At 50.0% G+C, this 17,502-nt stretch overlaps 2 protein-coding genes across 3 annotated transcripts; one reads left to right on the top strand and one right to left on the bottom strand.

Annotated features, from left to right (window-relative positions):
- Nucleotides 1-984: 984 nt before the first annotated feature.
- FARSA (phenylalanyl-tRNA synthetase subunit alpha) lies at nt 985-9,920 on the bottom strand. 2 transcript variants are annotated; one of them, XR_004954943.1, is made up of 14 exons: nt 9,751-9,920; nt 7,718-7,855; nt 7,531-7,629; nt 7,332-7,450; nt 6,423-6,515; nt 6,209-6,337; nt 6,017-6,132; nt 4,591-4,675; nt 4,405-4,504; nt 4,142-4,310; nt 3,984-4,061; nt 3,712-3,826; nt 2,789-3,058; nt 985-2,741 (listed from the first exon to the last, which is right to left on the bottom strand). XR_004954943.1 is itself a non-coding variant. In XM_016162163.2 (13 exons), the coding sequence occupies exons 1-13, from the start codon at nt 9,895-9,897 to the stop codon at nt 2,938-2,940; spliced, it is 1,509 nt and encodes a 502-aa protein (XP_016017649.2). In that variant the 5' UTR covers nt 9,898-9,920; the 3' UTR covers nt 985-2,937. The 2 variants fall into 2 exon arrangements, 1 of the variants encoding a protein (XP_016017649.2); XM_016162163.2 differs by having other exon boundaries at nt 985-3,058.
- Nucleotides 9,921-12,860: 2,940 nt separating this feature from the next.
- On the top strand, nt 12,861-16,580 carry CALR (calreticulin). Its single transcript, XM_016162153.2, has 9 exons — nt 12,861-13,006; nt 13,345-13,446; nt 13,632-13,835; nt 14,252-14,346; nt 14,435-14,644; nt 14,726-14,839; nt 14,928-15,071; nt 15,631-15,723; nt 15,816-16,580. The coding sequence occupies exons 1-9, from the start codon at nt 12,916-12,918 to the stop codon at nt 16,014-16,016; spliced, it is 1,254 nt and encodes a 417-aa protein (XP_016017639.1). The 5' UTR covers nt 12,861-12,915; the 3' UTR covers nt 16,017-16,580.
- The last annotated feature ends 922 nt before the right edge of the window (nt 16,581-17,502 follow it).

Raw genomic sequence — 17,502 nt, 5'->3', positions numbered from 1 at the left:
GCGGGGCCGGCCGTTAAGCGGCGGTTGGGTTGTCCTAGGGCTGCACGCGCGGCGGGCACCGTCCAGGGAAGGGGATGGGTTCCGTGTGCGCTCCTAAACACGCTAGTGTGGGGTTCCGGGATCCAACGAGGATAGCAGGAATCCAGTGGACCCTGTGTTCGTTCGTTCATTACATTTCAGTTCATCTGCTCTGCCTCTAGTAATCTTTTCAATAAAAACTTCTGACCTTTGCTGTTACCTGATTACAATTTATCGCCATTAGTGGAAAAGTTGTGCACTTACCTCCTTGAATGAGTTACCTATGCACTCCATAACTAGAAGCTCCTTGAAAGCACAGCAGGATCTAGCCCTTAAAGAGTTGGACCCATATCCCTTAATAATAATGGTAGTATCTTAATAGTAGACATTATTGTGGCACAGGAGCCACAGACTAGAAAATATTTGCAAAATATAAATCCAAGAGCCTTTACCAACATTCTCAAACAACTCTTGCAGCTCAATAAGATGACAAATAACCCAATTAAAAAATGGGAAAAAGGTTTGAATAGGTGTGTGCAAATGCCATAAGTTGTTTGAGCAGCCGTGTCTGCTGGACAGAGATCAGGGATTGGAGGAGCCTGAGATTGATTGGGTGGGGGCTGGGCTGGAGGCCAAGGTAAAGGGTCAGGGTTTTGTTTCAGTAGACTGGGAAGGAGGAAGGAACTCTCTCTTCCTTCCCTCACAGTGTCCATGTGAAGGAGGCAGTCGGGATCCGTTCACATTAATCGGCCCTTCTGTGCAGGGCTATGTCCCATACGACACACACTACGGCATGCACCTTGATACCTACATTCTGGAAAACATGGATTTAAACCTGGGCTCCATTTTTTACCTACAACGATGATCATAAACTGCCACCAACTCTCAAAACCTGTCTTCATCTACTACTAAGGTGATAAAAATCTAAAACATAAGGCTATTGTAAGGATTTCAGGGTAAAACATCTAGAACACGCCAAAAGTTTAATAAACAGTAGCAAACATTAGTATTTCGTGGCATAGTCAAAACTTAAACACATCTTCCCGTAGCATCAAATTTGAAAATTGGGGGATTATCTATCGAGAAAATTCTCAAAGGCATGCACACACAAACACAAGTACACTGAACCAAAACAAAAGCGATGCACACAATACATAATTTTTATGGTACATCATTTGTATAACCTTTTAAAATGTGCAAAATAAAATGTCCTGTGAGAACAAAACATAAGTAGTATAAATATTAAAACACATGAGAATGATAAATACCAAATTCAGGAGTGGGTAATTACCTCAGCGGGGTGAGGGCAAAAGGAACTAGGACAAACTTGAAAGGTCTTTAAACCCATTGGTCACATAGGTCTAAAATATGATGAAAGATCCAAAGCAAATAATTCCAGGGTGCTTACTGAATTGTACTGTTACATGCATACATACATACATACATGTATATATATATGCTCTTCACTGTCCTCAGCTGCCTTTTTCAGTAAAGCCTTTACCCATTTCTGTATTTGTTTATCATGTCTCCCAAGTGCTTCCCCCGCCCCCACCCCGTGTCAACTCCAGAGGGCAGAATCCTAACTCCACTTTGCCCACCATGGAGGCTTTCAGCTCATGAAATGTTGGCACTTAGTAAGTGTGCATTAATTGCATGAATCATTATTTTTCTATATGACTGAATTAATTTGAAATAGATTTGACTGACAAGCCTTCAGGAGGATGGTACCCACAGGGTCCTGGGACCATGACACCCACAGCCCCAGCTGTCAACTTCGCTAGGTGCACTGCCCCTGAAAACATGGGGCGAGTGACTGGCAGCTGGGACTTGCTTTAAAATATTTCCACAGATACATACCAGAGATGAAGCTCAAATGGGAGGTCCAAATCACTGTTCAATGGGAGTGCTGGGCTCATGGAGCTTTATCCTATTTATTTCTGTATTCTGGGCTCATTTGAAATTCTTATGAGAATTTTTTTTAGAGTAGCTTTTAGGGGGTGAGGGTAGAGGGATGAACAGGTGGAGCACAGATGACTTTCAGGGCAGTGAAAATACTCTGTATGATACCGTAATAATGAATACATGTCACCATCCATTTGTCCAAACCCATAGAATGTATAACATAGAATGAACCATCAACTATGGACCCCAGGTAATGATATGTCAATGTAGGTTCATCAGTTTTAACAAAGGCACCACTCTAGGGGGAATGTTGATAGTGGGGGAGGCTGTTCAAGGGTGCAGGCAGGGAGTATACAGAAACTCTCTGTACCTTCCACTCAATTTTGCTGTGAACCTAGAACTGGTCTAAAAGTCTTTTAAGGGCAAGGGGGCATACAGCTTTTAAAAACTCATCTGGCTGGCCCTCCCAAATGTCCCTCCCACAGGGGCAGGGGGTCTGTTTCATTCCCCTAGGAGAGGGCCTGGCACCAGCAGTAATAGGTAAATGCTTAATAGACCTCATCTTCCCCAGGAGGTATTTGGCTAAGGCTGGCCAGGAAGACCCGAGGACTCAAGATTCTCAACCTACCACCCCTCACACTAGCACCCAGGTTTTTTTTTTTTATCAAGCAGCTCTATGAGCTGAGGGGATCCAATAGAAACCCTCCACCCCTAAGGAAAGGCACCGGATGAGTGCAACTGCTCACTTTATTAGCCAGCAGCTGCCTGCAGGACTCCCCAGGGCCCATCCTCAAAGATGGACATCAAAATGAACGTACTACCTCCTCCCCTGCCCATGACCCTGGGGTAGGTGGGGAAGAGGAAATACCAGAAGTGGGGGCGGGGTGGTGGCGGCGGCCTCACAGAGGCTTCATAAATAAAAGGAGGTCACTAGCCAGAGAAGTTAAGGGGCTTGGAAGCAGGGGTTCAGGGAAGGTGGCCTGTCCAGGGTAGCCCATGTCATGTGGTCTCTTGTGCCTACAGGGACCCCTGTTCAGCGTCCAGGCGGCACAGGGGGCTGTCATACACCATCTGTAGATTCACCTTGTGGCCCACCAGCTCCCGGATATTGTTGATGCCGTATTTGATCATTGTGGGGCTTGAGAGAGAATAGATACAGTTTAACACTAGGTCAGGTCCTACTCTGATCAGAACCTCTCTAAAGGCTCCCACCTTCCTTAGAGTGCAAGTCCAAGCCCTCCCAGAGGCCCACGAAGCACTGTATGATCTGCTCTATCACTTCCCCACCCTCATCTCCTCCCTCTCGCACCCCTCACCCCTTCTTCCAGCCACAATGGCCTCCTCACTGTTCTCCAAACACAGTAGGCACACTCTAGCCTCAGAGCCTTTGCACTAGCAGTTCCCCCTGCCTGAAATGCTCTTCCCCAGGTATCTGCCTGGCTCACCCCTTCATCTACTTCCAGTCTTTGCTCAGATGCTACCTGAGGTCTTTCCTGACAACTTCTTCTTCTTAGCTCTCCTTACTGTGTTTTCTCTACAGTAGTTACTGCTCTCAGACACACTCTGGGCATTATTTGTTGAATTTACTCATGATTCTTATCACTCCACTAGGACCCAAGCTTCACAGAGGCAGGGATGTGTGCTGTTTATTCACAGCATAAGACAGAGCACACAATGGGTGCTCATTAAAGTTTGTTAGTGAATGAATGAATGGAATGGTGCTGAAGGTCTGTTGACTGGCAAGTTGCCTGAGTAAGACAGCCAGACACTCTAAGTGGTTTGGGCACTCACCGCTCCAGGGAGAGGCCCCAGGCTATAACTGATACATTCTCAGGGAGTCCCATGGGCAGCAGCATCTCAGGACGGAAGAGCCCAGAGTTCCCGACCTCTACCCACTTCTTCAAGCCTGTAGGGGCAGAAGAATGGGGTAGCTTGTATAAGTGATGTCAGGCTCAGCAGTGAGCTCGGGAGGTAGAGTGTGGGCTTCGCAGTGAGGGGACCCAGGCTGAGAGAGGACAGTCTCATATCTCCTTCCTTGTCCCAGTACCGGGTCCCACCCTGACCTTGGTGGTAGCTGAACACTTCCATGCTGGGCTCGGTGTAGGGATTGTAGGCCGGCTTGAAGCGTAACTGGGTGATACCTGGATGGAGGACAAGGCTGGTGACCCAGGCATCCTGCCAAGGCCCCACCAACACTGCCTGTCCTGGCTTCCATGCTCACCCAGCTTGGTGAAGAACTCCCGCAGGACACCCATGAGGTGGCCCAGGGTGAGGCCATGGTCAGCCACAACACCCTCAATTTGGTGGAACTCAGCTAGGTGTGTGGCATCCAGGGTCTCATTCCGAAACACTCGGTCAATGGAGAAATATTTGGCTGGTGTGAACGGCTTCTGCAGGTGATAGGCAGGCAAGGCCAGGGCATGGGTCAGAAGGTCAGTATGCCAGCCCCTTCCCGTCCCCTGCACTGCCCAGGCCCAGCCACACCTTTTGAGCCAGGCGGTAGAGGGCACGGGCACTAGCGGCCGTGGTATGTGTGCGAAGTATATTTTTCCGGGCCTCGTCCAGCTTCCAATTGTACTTGTACCTTCAGGAGGAAATCCAGAAGTCTATGCTGATGCCTTGGGGCCCCAACCTCCTTCCCGACACCCCAAAGTCCTGGTCCTGCCTCACCCCTGCGAGCCGTAGCCGCCCTGGGAGTGGGTCCGCTTGACTCGATGGACGTAGTCCATGGGGAGCTGCAAGGCCTCGGCAGGATCTGATCAGGACAGAGCATCATCTGGTCAGTCGAGGAGCATTTCTCAAACAGCTACTACAGAGCAAAGACAGTGACAGGTGCAGCTCCTGCCCTCCCTGCCATCACAGCCACAGGGCACCTGGTAAACACCTGAATCAGTCACATCTCTCTCTGCCTAGAACTGTCCATAGCTTCCACATCACCAGTAGAAAAAGCTAAAGTCCCCTCAGTGACCCCCAGTCACCTCCCTACCCTTGCCTCCCCGACTCCTAATTCATCACTCCTTTCAGTCACGGGCCTCCCAGCTGATTTGTGAGCACTCTAGGCATGTCCTAGCCTCAGGACCTTTGCATTGGCCATTCCCTTTCCCAAATCTGGCCCCCTCCCCCACCTCCTTTGGTCTTTGCTTAAGCAGACTATTTTAAATTGACGGCCCCTCTTCCCAATGCGAGTTTCCCCCACTGCATTTACTGCCATCTTACGTTATTGCTCTCACAGCTTACTCAGGATTTAATACACGTCTCCCCCACCAGGTCTCACCAAGGCAAGGGCTTCTGTCTTGTTCACAGCTGTCACCCAGGTGTTTAAGAGACCTCGGCCTATAGGATGGGCTCAGGGGCCATTTGTTGTGCAAATATGTAAATTCTTAAGATTCCCTTCTAGAGATACAATTTTGGTGCTCCTGAAAAGCCTGACATCAAATCCAGGCTCCAGCACTTCCAAGCTGTGTGATCCTGGACAAGTGTTCCCTCTCCAAGTCCCAGTTTCCTCATTTGTAAAGGGGCCAATAGTGCTACTTCTTACAGTTAAAACAGGAAGATCAGAACAGTGATTACAGTATAGTGAGTGCTTAGTAAGTCTAGGTGCAACGACAATGGCAATGCTGCTGTTGATCCTGGCCAGGTAATGGGCACCTAACAGCCTCGCCTGCCTCCTCCTGGTGGGGGAGACAACCACCATTGTGGAGTCATTCAATTTCAGACAGTACCAAGGACTGTGAAAGAAAGAAACAGGAACCAAGGTTGAAGACTAAGGGTGAGGTGCTTTAGATCTCAGGGGAACAAAGGTATGTCAGGGTGGACCCTCTGAGGTGACACATGAATGGACATTTGATCTCAGAGCCTGCCATGAAGACCTGAGAGAAGACAGTTCTCAGCAGGAGGCACAACATAGGCAAAGGCCCTGAGGTGGGCAGGAGGGCAGGTGGAAGGAGATCATAGAAGTTGATGTGACTGGCTCACATGATGTGACTGGTTGATGTCACGTCATGCTAAGGAGGATGGTGTTTATTCTGTAAAATGGTACACCTGAAAGATTTTGTCCAGGCCTGACACTTCTGATAGTGAAGCATGTCCCACCCACCTCTCAGGAAGAAGGTGTCATGCTGGTCGCGTGCTGGGTGCTGCTGGGGCTGAAAGAGCGCATCGAAGTTCCAGAAGGAGCTCTCGATATAGTTGTCAGTTGGCATCTCAGTGAACCTGGTGGAAGATGTGGCTTGACTGCCCTGCCTGTGCCCAGTGGCTGGCCCTGTTCCACCCCCGGCCCCATGCTCACCCCATCTCCAGGAAGATCTGCCTGAACTGCGTGCGGACCTTGAGCAGGGGGTGCAGGTGGCCACTGTCAGGAAGGACGCCGTGGGCCGAGAAATTGTAGGGCTTGAAGGGCCGATCCCGCCAGGAGCCGCTGTCAATGGGGATGAAGGGTACATGGATCTGGTGAGATTACACACCCCCACCCCACACCTACCCGACCTTCGAGCCACCCCTACCTGGAGATCATCTCTGGGCTCAGCTCCGCCTCCTGCTTGGAGATACTGGTACTGAAGGCACTGCCTTTGCTTACCCAGTAGGTTTTCAGGGTTCTGCAGCCAGAGGAGAGGAGGGAATACCACTGTCACTTCCTCTAAGGGCTTCCTTTGATCTCCCATCTGATACTGACCCCAACACCACCTGCCAAGTCAGCCTGCTTTATTTTCTTCCTGACATTTATTGTCACCCAAAATATTTTTATTTGGCTCCCACCTATGTCCTGTGTTCATTCACTTATTCATTTAACACTTACTAAGAGCCCACTGTTCAAGGCACTAAGCATATAGCTGGGAATGATAATAATAGGTAAAGTTCAGGTAAATAAAGTTATTCTGTATCAGGCTCTGATCTACTGTGAAAAGGGGACATCTTACAGATGAAAAACCTGAGGCCCGGAAAGATCAAGTGATTTGGCCATGGTTACAGAGTTAGTCAATGGCAGAACCAGGACTTTGTGCCCACTTTGTGTCTGTTTAAAGGTGGTGTCAGCCTAGCTTGTCCAGGTCCTAGCAATCGATTTTAGATAGTGCTTGGGACTATAAAAGTAATAAACAGGGAACAAGAGACAGAAAGTAGGAATAAGCAGTTTTTGTGGAACTCAGAAGGAGAAAAGGTGACCCCTGTAAGATAATACATGAGCAGAGATTAGATGCTGGGACCTGCTTTGAAGATCAGCAGGAAGATCATTTTTGGCAGAAGGCACAGTATGTGTCAAGGCCCTGAGATGGCTTGAGCCTGGCCTGTGTGCTTGACAACCGGTGTGAAGGAGGGCTGGGAGGAGACTAACAGTGCTAGGGACCAATCCCCTCCCCCTACGCTAGGGCCACAGAAGTGACATTAGTCTGAGCATCAAGGTGGTAGCCACTCACACTTCAGTCAACAGTTTCCTCTTCTTAAGCTCACTCCTTTCCTTCTCACTCAGCTTCTCGGCGTGTCCATCCCGGACCAGCTGAAGTCGCCGCTGTACCTCATCCTCCACAATGTCTACCTGCAGTGATGATGGGCATGAGGGGCCATGAGGGCCAGTAGTCCACCAATCCACTCACCTGCCTGCCCACAGGGACTCACCACTCGGAACACCCGGGGCCCGTCAGCAGCGCTCTTGTCCACGCGGATCCATTTGTTGGACATGGCCTTGCTGAAGCCCACCTTGCCACTGGGCAGTCGCTGAGGAAGCAAGGCTGCAGTGAGGAGGACAAGAGGGCTGCCTTCACCCCATCGCCTCCCCAGGTCCTGACCCCCACCCAACCCCTACCATGAGCTCGCTCTGGGCCAGGCCCTCCGGGGGGACACTGTGAAACACCCGGGCCTCGTGGCTGCCCTCCTGGTCGATCTCCTTGCCCTCCGCAGTAAGCTCCCAGCGCTTGGTGGAGCGCAGTTCAGCTTCAATGATCTGCAGAGAAAAGGGGACACAGGTGGCAAGGCGTAGCACTGCAGCAGAAGTCAAAGCACGGGCCCTGAAGCTGGTTTCATATCCTTGCTGCACCACTTCTCAGAGTGATGTCCCCTTGCCGAGCCTTAGTTTCCCTTCTGTGACACAGAGATAACAATAAATATGGTTCATAACTCCCAGTGTGAGGTAAAAGTACTAGAAGTGTTACCTGTTGGAAAACAAATTCTTTCTAACACTTTTGCACCTGGGAAAGACTTTTTTTTAACTTGGGGAAGACTTTTAAGGTCTCAAGTGAATTGACTGTCTCCATGTTTATGCATTTGCATCTCAATGCCCAAAGTGTCAGAGGAGGGCCCAGAGGGTCCATATTATATATGGAAACCTGAGGCTCTAGGATGAGGATGAGTTCATGTCACAGACAGGAGCAAGGCTGAGTGGCGCCCACAGGTCCTAGCTCCCCATTCAATCTAATTCCCAGCTCTGCTCTTCATTTGCTCTGTGACATTAGGAAAGGTGCTTAACCTCCCTGAACAAGTTTTCTTATCTATGAGAGCAGGGTGTGGTGGGCTCTACCTCAGAAGATTGTTTTGAGAAATAATTTAATTAATACACAGAAATGATGTAGGATGCTTAGCATGTAGCAAAGGCTGCATAAATTCTATTACTACTGTCATTGTTGTCATTATTACAATCATTGTCATTGAACTGAACCACATTAAGTCGCCATTATTTAACTCTGTGAACTACACAAATGTCAATTTCACATCAATCGAGATACTGTCACCTCACACACCATAGCTTCAATCCCTTTCCCCACACTGATGACCTTGGTCTCTGAAGCCTGAGTACCTAATTTCTTTTGTTGCTGTTGTGCGTGAATGCCTAATTTCAAATCCAGGTTTGCCTGTCCCTTCCAGTGACACTGCAGAGTGGTCACATCTGCAAAATGGGGATAATAGCACTGTCACCATCCTAGGATTATGGCAAGGATTAGATGATAAAGCTGAGACCAGAGAGGGGCATAGAAATGAGTTTAATGAATGATCAGCCTCTATCTGTTTTCTGAGTCCTCGACTCATAGATCCAGATTCTAGGGGCCCCACGGGCCCCACAGTATCCCCCTCCTGTGGCTCTACCATCTTCACTTATCCAAGTCGGAAGGTTGGTTTTCATCTGTGCTCTCTTCACCTTGCCATGAATCTCATTTCATTCCCTCTCCTGAATCACCTCTCTATTCCAGTTGCCTCCCTACAGCCAGATGCCATGCCCTCTAGTCTGGGGATGTGCCAGCCTCTGCCCTTGTCCTGCTGCCCAATCCTCCCTTTGCCAGTGCTTCCCAAGAGTGATATACGCAGCACACACCTCTGTCTAGCTCCAGCTCCTGCCACGGCTCCTCAGTACCCCTGTGAGAAACCTATAAGGACTTGTGAATGCTGGCTCTGTAATCTCTCATCACCTGTCCCCCACCACCAAACTGATCTCTGCAGTGTCATAGCTTTTCTCCTCAATGCAAAGACCAGACTCAGCTGCCACCTGATCCCCAAGGCTGGGTCAGCTGTCACCCCTGGGTTCCCTGTGCCTCCATCACTCTGGTCACTTGAGTATCTCTCCTATGAGACTGCAATCTCCGTGAGAGCAGCAACCTTGCGTTCCTTGTCTACCATTGTAACCCCCCCACAACGTTGACCGTTTCCTGCGTGAGGAACGTCTGTGAGCCCAGGCGCTCACTGGTTCCTGACTTCCTGCCTGTGCACTCGGAGCTGGGTATATATATATATATATATACACAATTACCCCTAACCAGGCCTGAGGAAGTCTGGTCTGGAGGCAGGGCCCTCCTGCCAAGGGAATTGCAGGTGCTAAAGCCAGGTGTCCTGGCATCACAGGCGGCTCACCTCGCCCAACGCCTGCAGGCTCTTCACCGCGCCCACTACAGCCTGGTGCTCCAAGCCCAGTTCGGCCGCCAGCTCTGCGCTGTCCAGGCCGCCATCGGCCGCCTCCAGCCGTCGCAATAGCACCTCCGCCACCGGACCGTCCGCCATGATTATTACCAGCACGCTCCGCGTGTCCTGGTCAGGGCCGGAAATACCGTAATCACCGGAACTGGAACCGGCGCCGAAGCGTGTTCCGCCATCTCAAATGTGGCGGACTGTGTTTCAGAGCTCAGGGCGATCGCCATCTTGAGTGTGTCAATCGAACATCAAGGGGTGGGAGGTACTCAGTCCTTATCTCCGCCTAAGTTGGGCTACTGGTGTCTATTTTTCCAGGGAGGTCAAATTGACGACCTCAAGAAGAGACAGGATCAGAGCGTTAAGTTTCGTCCAATCCCACCTACAGCGGGCTGTGTGACCTTGGGCTTCCCTCCTCTCTGGGCTTTTGGAGCCCTTAACCCTTCTGGGATTCTCTCTTACCCCATGGAAGGGCTGTGGGTGTTAGGCTCCAGAGATAGTAATTCTGCTGATGTCAACTACTTTTAAATTTTCAAAAGGGCGCTGGGTAGGGACCATCCCCATTTATAGAGGGGAGAGGGCCTCACTTATTCATATAGTCCAGGTAGCAGCTAATCTGTATGGACATCCACCTGTGCGCCCAGCCAGCCCAGTGTTAAGTGCTTCAGGAGTGTTACTTCATTTTCCCCAAAACTTTATGACATAATCCCCATTTCACAGATGTGAAAACTGAGGCTCAGAGGGTGATATGATTTGCTCATGGTTCTACAAGAAGCTGGTGGAAAATGGAATCAGAAATTGTAAATACCCAAGATCCCACCTGACCTCCCACGCCATGCTCTGAGGTCAATGTCAGGTCAATAATGCATGGTTTAAGTCAACGTTGGCCTACAGATATATGAGACACAAATGTAACTCTAAATTTCTTAGGACCAATATCAAAAACAAAATGGGTAAAATTAATTTGAAAAACTTAGTAAACCTGACACGTCCATTTATCATTTAAACACAATATGAAATTACTAATGAAATATTTTACATTCTTTTTCATACTAAGTCTTGAAAATCTGATGTGTATTTTACACTTACAGCACACTTCGGTTCAGATCAGCCACATTAAAAATGGTCAGGAGTAACATGTGGCCAGTGGAGACTATATTAGCACAAATGCATTCTAATCCTTGATCTGCCATTTATGTTACTTGTCAAATTTCTTCATCTTTCTGTGCTTTGTTTCCTCACCTTGATGGAGAACCCAGGGATTTGTGTGAAGCACTATTCTAAGCAGTATACATTTACTTATTTAACCATCACAATTGTTATTTGAGCCTAGAAAACAGAGTTACAAATATCCCCCAATTCTGATCCTATGGTGAAGTCCTCATTTAAAATATTCAGAATGCTTTCTTCAAAATCTCTTCTTTCCTTCAAAGCACTTTCCCCATTTTTGTTTGATTTCCTCAGGACTCTTTCCATACAGATCAAGTAGATTTTAAGCCTGTGCTGCAGGTGACACCGGGGGGGACAGTGAAATGAACAAGACAAGCACAGTGCCTACCCTCAGGCAGAAAGCACCAAACCCCTGTGTCCATGACACTTGGTGAAAGGGAGGGAATGCAGGAGGGTCAGTAGCATGCCTGGAGTCATCACCCCAGACATGGGGTTCTTCCTAAGGGGAGCCAGGTTGGGCCGTATCTGATACTACCTGAAGAAAGGGGCAGAATCCCAACTTTTCCAAGACTCCTCACACCTCCCTTTTCTGAGTTCCTACCACTAGTGGGGAAGCGACCCCTCCCTACCTTTTTGCCAGGACTCCCCACCTCCCCCACTTCTGCAGTCCACTCCCACATTTCCTTGTCCAAGGCTTGTTTGCTCAGAGTTTGGGAAAACCCCATCCTTCCTTCCTCTTTCCTGCAGACTGGAGGCCAAGAACTGGTGTCACACACTGTCAGTCACGTGGCTCTGGCTTCAGAAGACGCTAGACTCAGGGGTCCTGACCCTCTTAGACCTTATCTTCCCCACCAGCTGTCTCTTTTTTTTACCTCCCTAACGGAACCCCCTGCCCTTTGTCTTTAGCCGTTTAATTGCAAAAGTCAGGCCGTTTGTGGGAGACCACAAGGCACAGACCCTTTTCATTTACTGGCTGGGGGTGTGAGGCGGAGCGGGGTAAAGGAGAAGCAGCAACTAGGGAACAACCCGACTCGCCCTGGGAGTCACAGCTTACATTTCACATCTTCGAGCCTTCTGGGCTTCCTTTCCTCTGTCCCAGGACATCCTTAAAAACTTTGAAAGCATTTCTATTGGGCAGTAGCTGTCCTGGGTCTCTCCTCCTGGCCTCTCAGGAGCTCCTGTGACTTCAGAGAGGATAATCTCCTAGGCTGTCAGGCACTAGGGGCTGCACCGAGGAGAGAGCTGGTACTCTCTTCTCTCCCCAAGGGCCGGCATTCGCAGAGACGCTGGGATGAGGAAGCCCCAGGGCCCCAGGTAGGCTCCAGTTACTTCTGCCTTAGTCTAGCGGGCTGGGGGTGAAGGAGAGAGAAAGACAGAGACAGGCAGGGCGTCGTAGTGAGAGATCCACAAACGCAGGGTAGAAAAAGTCTGGTTAAACCTTGCCCACCCCTTCCTGCAGAGGGTATGGGCGAGGTTGGGGCCAGGTCCTAGTAATGTGCGGTGACACCTACGATCGCGCTGGATCTTTAAACTCCCAAATCCGGAGAAACGCGCGCGGGCGAGGGCGGGGTTGGGCCCGGATCTGGTCACATGACTTTGTCTGACGGCTCGAGGCCCCTACCCCACCGGTGGGCGTCCCCCGCAACGCGTGGTCGACCTTCATTGGCTAGCGATGCGGCCAATAGAAATCGGCCATCTGGGAACCTAGCGTTCCGAGGCACAGCCTAACTTGCTAAGCCGCCAAGAGTCCAATGGAAAAGCAGGGCCGTAGCCATTAGCCAATGAAAAGGCGTAAGGGGTGGGCCAAGAGGCAGGGCCAGGTTGGTTTGAGGGGGCGGTGGGGTATAAAATCGAGCGGCCAGGGACAGCGTCCGTCCCTGCTGCAGAGCTGCTGTCTGAAGATCTTAAAGGGCCCGCGCCCCGCCGCCACCTCGGCCCGCCATGCTGCTACCCGTACCGCTGCTGCTCGGCCTTCTTGGCCTGGCTGCCGCCGAACCCGTCGTCTACTTCAAGGAACAGTTTCTGGACGGAGGTAACCCTTGGCCCCACCTCGAGCCCCCCCGCCTCCCCCCCGACGTTGCGACCGGCTTCCTAGCTCATATCTGCGTTGTCACCTGTAATTACTGCTCTGAGGGCCAACACGGTTGTCCCTGGGGGCTAGACCCCTAAGCAATCTCTCTCTTAGCGTCTCCGGGGAACATGGAGGGCGCAGCGGCCTCCCACGGCGGAAGTTAGGGTTCGCCCGCGGATCTTTTAAGCACTAGAGGTGTCAAACTAGAGGTTGGGGTGGGGGCACCCAAGAGGGAGATCTCCTTCCTTGTCTGCTGCTCCTGGAGATGTTTGGGTTGACCTTCTCCTCTGATCCTCTAGATGGGTGGACTAACCGCTGGATTGAATCCAAACACAAGTCGGATTTTGGAAAATTCGTTCTCAATGCGGGCAAGTTCTACGGTGACTTGGACAAAGATAAAGGTAAGAGAGGCTGGGATCAGTGGTCAGGTCCAGGAGGACTTCCTGGAAGAAGCCCTAGTCACCGCACAGCCTGGGCGCTCCCAGGAGCAGGGCAGGTAGAAGCTGGGGGGAGTTGTCTGTATCTTTGATCCTTAGGGTCCCTGGGGTTTAGGGCCAGCTGTGACTTCACTACCATCCCCTGCTAGGACTGCAGACAAGCCAGGATGCCCGCTTCTACGCCCTGTCGGCCAGATTCGAGCCCTTCAGCAACAAGGACCAGACGTTGGTGGTGCAGTTCACGGTGAAACACGAACAGAACATTGACTGTGGGGGTGGATATGTGAAGCTATTTCCAGATGGTTTGGATCAGACGGATATGCACGGAGACTCCGAGTACAACATCATGTTTGGTGAGAGGCACCACCCGGATGCTGACTTTCAATTAGAGGCAGGCTGAGGATCCCTTGGGTTCCTTAATGTCCGTGAAAAGTGGTATTGAGAGCATAGGGAACACATAGGGTTTCCTTTGAAGGGAAAGAGGAGCGGATAGTCATAGCAGCAATTTATTGAATTGTTATTGTTGGTTTGAGGCTGTTAATTTGTGTGGTTTTATTATATTATTTTTCAATTTTACAAGTGAGAATATACTGAATTTAGACCATGGATTTTATTAAGTCTCCACCCACTGCCTTCTAGAGATAAAATGTGAATCCTGTCTTTTAAGTCTTTACAGATCTGAGTTTAGGAATCAGGTCTTCCTTTTGTAAAGAAGGTTGGGGCCCTGGCATTGGTGCATAGGCAACCTCTGGATCTGTTTCTCACCTAGGCCCTGATATCTGTGGCCCTGGCACCAAGAAGGTTCACGTTATCTTCAACTACAAGGGCAAGAACGTGCTGATCAATAAGGACATTCGTTGCAAGGTGTGCCTGGGGTTGTGACAAATGGCTGCCTGGGACGGCTCAGAGGCCATCCTGGTGGGCGGGGCCACTCATCTTTTGCTCTCTTCAGGATGATGAATTCACACACTTGTACACACTGATTGTGCGGCCTGATAACACCTATGAGGTGAAGATTGATAACAGCCAAGTAGAGTCAGGCTCCTTGGAGGACGACTGGGACTTCCTACCACCCAAGAAGATAAAGGATCCTGATGCTTCAAAGCCCGAAGACTGGGATGAACGAGCCAAGATCGATGACCCCACAGACTCCAAACCTGAGGTTGGTACTTGCTCAGGGACTCCCCATCATGGAGAGGTGGTGGACAGTTTAGCTGATTCTGATCTTCTGATATATTATCAGGACTGGGACAAGCCTGAGCACATCCCTGACCCTGATGCTAAGAAGCCTGAGGACTGGGATGAAGAGATGGACGGAGAGTGGGAACCACCAGTGATTCAGAACCCAGAATACAAGGTGGGTCTGGGGTTCCTAGCAGGGCAGATATGCACAATGGAGTGCATGCCGACCTCTGCTCACCTCTAGTTCCTTTTTCCTTTTGCAGGGTGAGTGGAAACCCCGGCAGATAGACAACCCAGATTACAAGGGCACTTGGATCCACCCAGAGGTGGACAACCCTGAGTATTCTCCTGATAGCAACATCTATGCCTATGAAAACTTCGCTGTGCTGGGCCTAGACCTCTGGCAGGTGAGACATAGAGGGAATAGGAGGATCCTGAGGGGACCTCAAGTGCTCAGGGTCACCTAGGAGGAAAGGGACAGGGGGAGGATTCAACCCTAGGTAGGTCTGACCCCTAAATGGTGCTTTTTCTGAAGAATTTTCCCGATCTGTCTCTGGAGTTCTCATGGCACGCTCTTTGAGGTTCTACATACTATGCTAGGCACTCCCCCAGGAACTTTTATGTGAATCAACTCCTTAACTGCCCCCAACAACCTAGAAGATGGTTAGATGGCCTCATTAGAAAATTAGCTTCACTGACGTACTTCTCATGCCTAGGATAGTAGTAGGTTCTGGGAAAATATTTGAACAAGTGGGTGAGACTCTGTTATACAAATGAAGAAACTGAGGTGCAGAGAAGTCACTAGCCCAAAGTCATACAGGCAGGAAAGGGCAGAGCTGGAGTTTGAACACAGTCAGCCTGTTTTTTAACAGCAGCGTTAGGCTGTGGCATTGTATAGTAGTTATGGAGCCCAAGGCCAGGGCTGTGGGATGTCCTTTCTGACCACCCCCATCCACTCACCACCAGGTCAAGTCTGGTACCATCTTTGACAACTTCCTCATCACCAACGACGAGGCGTATGCTGAGGAGTTTGGCAACGAGACGTGGGGTGTCACAAAGGTGGGGCCAGGGTCCAGTCTTCCCAGTCCTGGGCTGGGGTGGGCAGGGCTGGTGGGTGGAAGCCAGGCCCTGAGTGTGTGCTCTGTGTGCAGGCGGCGGAAAAGCAAATGAAGGACAAGCAGGATGAAGAGCAGAGGCTGAAGGAGGAGGAAGAGGACAAGAAGCGAAAGGAGGAGGAAGAGGCAGACAAGGATGATGATGAGGATAAGGACGAAGATGAAGAGGACGAGGATGATAAGGAAGAGGAAGAGGAGGAAGATGCTGCCGCTGGCCAGGCCAAGGATGAGCTGTAGGGGCCACACCGCCCCTTCCAGGGCTGGACTGAGGCCTGAGCGCTCCTGCTGAAGAGCTGGCCGCGCCAAATAATGTCTCTATGAGACTGGAGAACTTTCCTTTTTTCAGGCGGGTTCACATTTGGGGTGGATTTTGTTTTTTGTTCCCCGCTTTTTTTTTTTAACTGATGTTTCAACTGATTCTCTCCTTCAGCCCTCACCCCTGGCCCTCATCTTTCTTGACATCTTTGTCTTTCTCTGTTCCCTTCTCTTCTCAGATCTCTTAGTTTTCCTACAACCTGGGGGAATAGTTATGGAGGAGAAACCCCAGGCCCAAGATTCCATCTGCTCTCCTCGCTGGATCCCCAAGGGGGGCAAGAAAAGAGGGTGATGCCCAGTCTCCCAGTACTGAGGAAGAATGGGGCCTGAGTTCTGTCCATCCACCCCAACTCTCACCCCCTTCCTTTCTCCTCTGCCTCCAAGACTGGGCCGCTTCTGGGTGGGGCAGTGGGTTTCCAGCTCAGCTCACACTGAGAATGTAAGAACTACAAACAAAATTTCTATTAAATTAAGTTTTGTGTCTTCTTCTCATGTCTTCTTCTGGGGGAGGGTAGACATTAGGGAACCAAAGGTGGCCTTTTCTTAGGGGGCATCTCTTAAGTAAGGCTTTTTCAGCCACTAAAGTGTTGGTTGAATGTCTCATAATGTTAGAAGCCTTTATTTACCCCCACAAAGCAGTGGGAGAAGAGGAACTAAATGCATTAACAAATACTCCCATGTATTACTGAGTCCTTGCACCAGATTGGTGAGTTTGGGTTCTACCAATTCAGTTTGATGGGAAGACAAGTCCAGAATTTAGTAAGAGATGGGTCAGGGATTTAAACCCATACCTTAAGACACCATTCATATTTTACATTGAACATACGTACCTCTATACCTGTAACGGAACAAGACTACACAGAGCCAATGGCACAATTTTAAACCTTTAATACCAGCCAGTGGTAAAAGCTATTAATTTCTGGCCTAATTACGGAAAGATAAATAACTTAACAATGGTCTTAAGTGGCCAAGTTGGAATTTAAATCTCTTGAACAGAGAGGTAACCCCAAGGGAGGTTGCAGAGGTTGAGCTGGTGCAGAGATGGTGGCAGAGGAGGGTTTGGGCTCTTGAAGGGGCCTAGGCCTGCTCTTTTGGGGTCCACAACGCTGCCACTGAAGTCAAATAGGTGATCTGCAGCTGACGACCGTATTGTAGGAGAAAGATAGGGCTGGTCTATCCTGGTGAAAACTAGGATCAAGGCATGCAGTGAAGGCAGAAACAGCAGGACCTTGTTACAACTGGGCAGCGCCTGAGTTGTCAAGTGACTGGTGTCAGGCCTGGGTGAGTGCTTGGATGGGAATAGTGAGACGAATAGGTTTAGTGGGAGATAATAGGTCAGGATCCTGGGTGGGGGAAGGGGTCTCTACCCAATAGCTGGGAGATAAGTCCAGCCTAACCTCCATCCGGT

The sequence above is a fragment of the Rousettus aegyptiacus genome, unplaced genomic scaffold (assembly GCF_014176215.1).
Source record: "Rousettus aegyptiacus isolate mRouAeg1 unplaced genomic scaffold, mRouAeg1.p scaffold_m13_p_16, whole genome shotgun sequence".
Classification (NCBI taxonomy): Eukaryota; Metazoa; Chordata; class Mammalia; order Chiroptera; family Pteropodidae; genus Rousettus; species Rousettus aegyptiacus.
The sequence above is the reverse complement of the archived record's forward strand: the minus strand, read 5'-3'. Positions and strand labels throughout refer to the sequence as shown.

Bases quoted from the DNA above. Each gene is read 5' to 3' on its own strand.
- FARSA (XM_016162163.2), bottom strand. From the start codon at position 9,897: ATGGCGGACGGTCCGGTGGCGGAGGTGCTATTGCGACGGCTGGAGGCG. The intron at 6,516-7,331 runs GTGAGTGGCTAC...CTCTGGCTGCAG, and splicing joins AGGAAACTGTTGACTGAAGT to AACCCTGAAAACCTACTGGG. The intron at 6,338-6,422 runs GTAGGGGTGGCT...CCCCATTGACAG, and splicing joins AGCCCAGAGATGATCTCCAG to CGGCTCCTGGCGGGATCGGC.
- CALR (XM_016162153.2), top strand. From the start codon at position 12,916: ATGCTGCTACCCGTACCGCTGCTGCTCGGCCTTCTTGGCCTGGCTGCC. The intron at 13,836-14,251 runs GTGAGAGGCACC...TTTCTCACCTAG, and splicing joins CGAGTACAACATCATGTTTG to GCCCTGATATCTGTGGCCCT. The intron at 15,724-15,815 runs GTGGGGCCAGGG...CTCTGTGTGCAG, and splicing joins AGACGTGGGGTGTCACAAAG to GCGGCGGAAAAGCAAATGAA.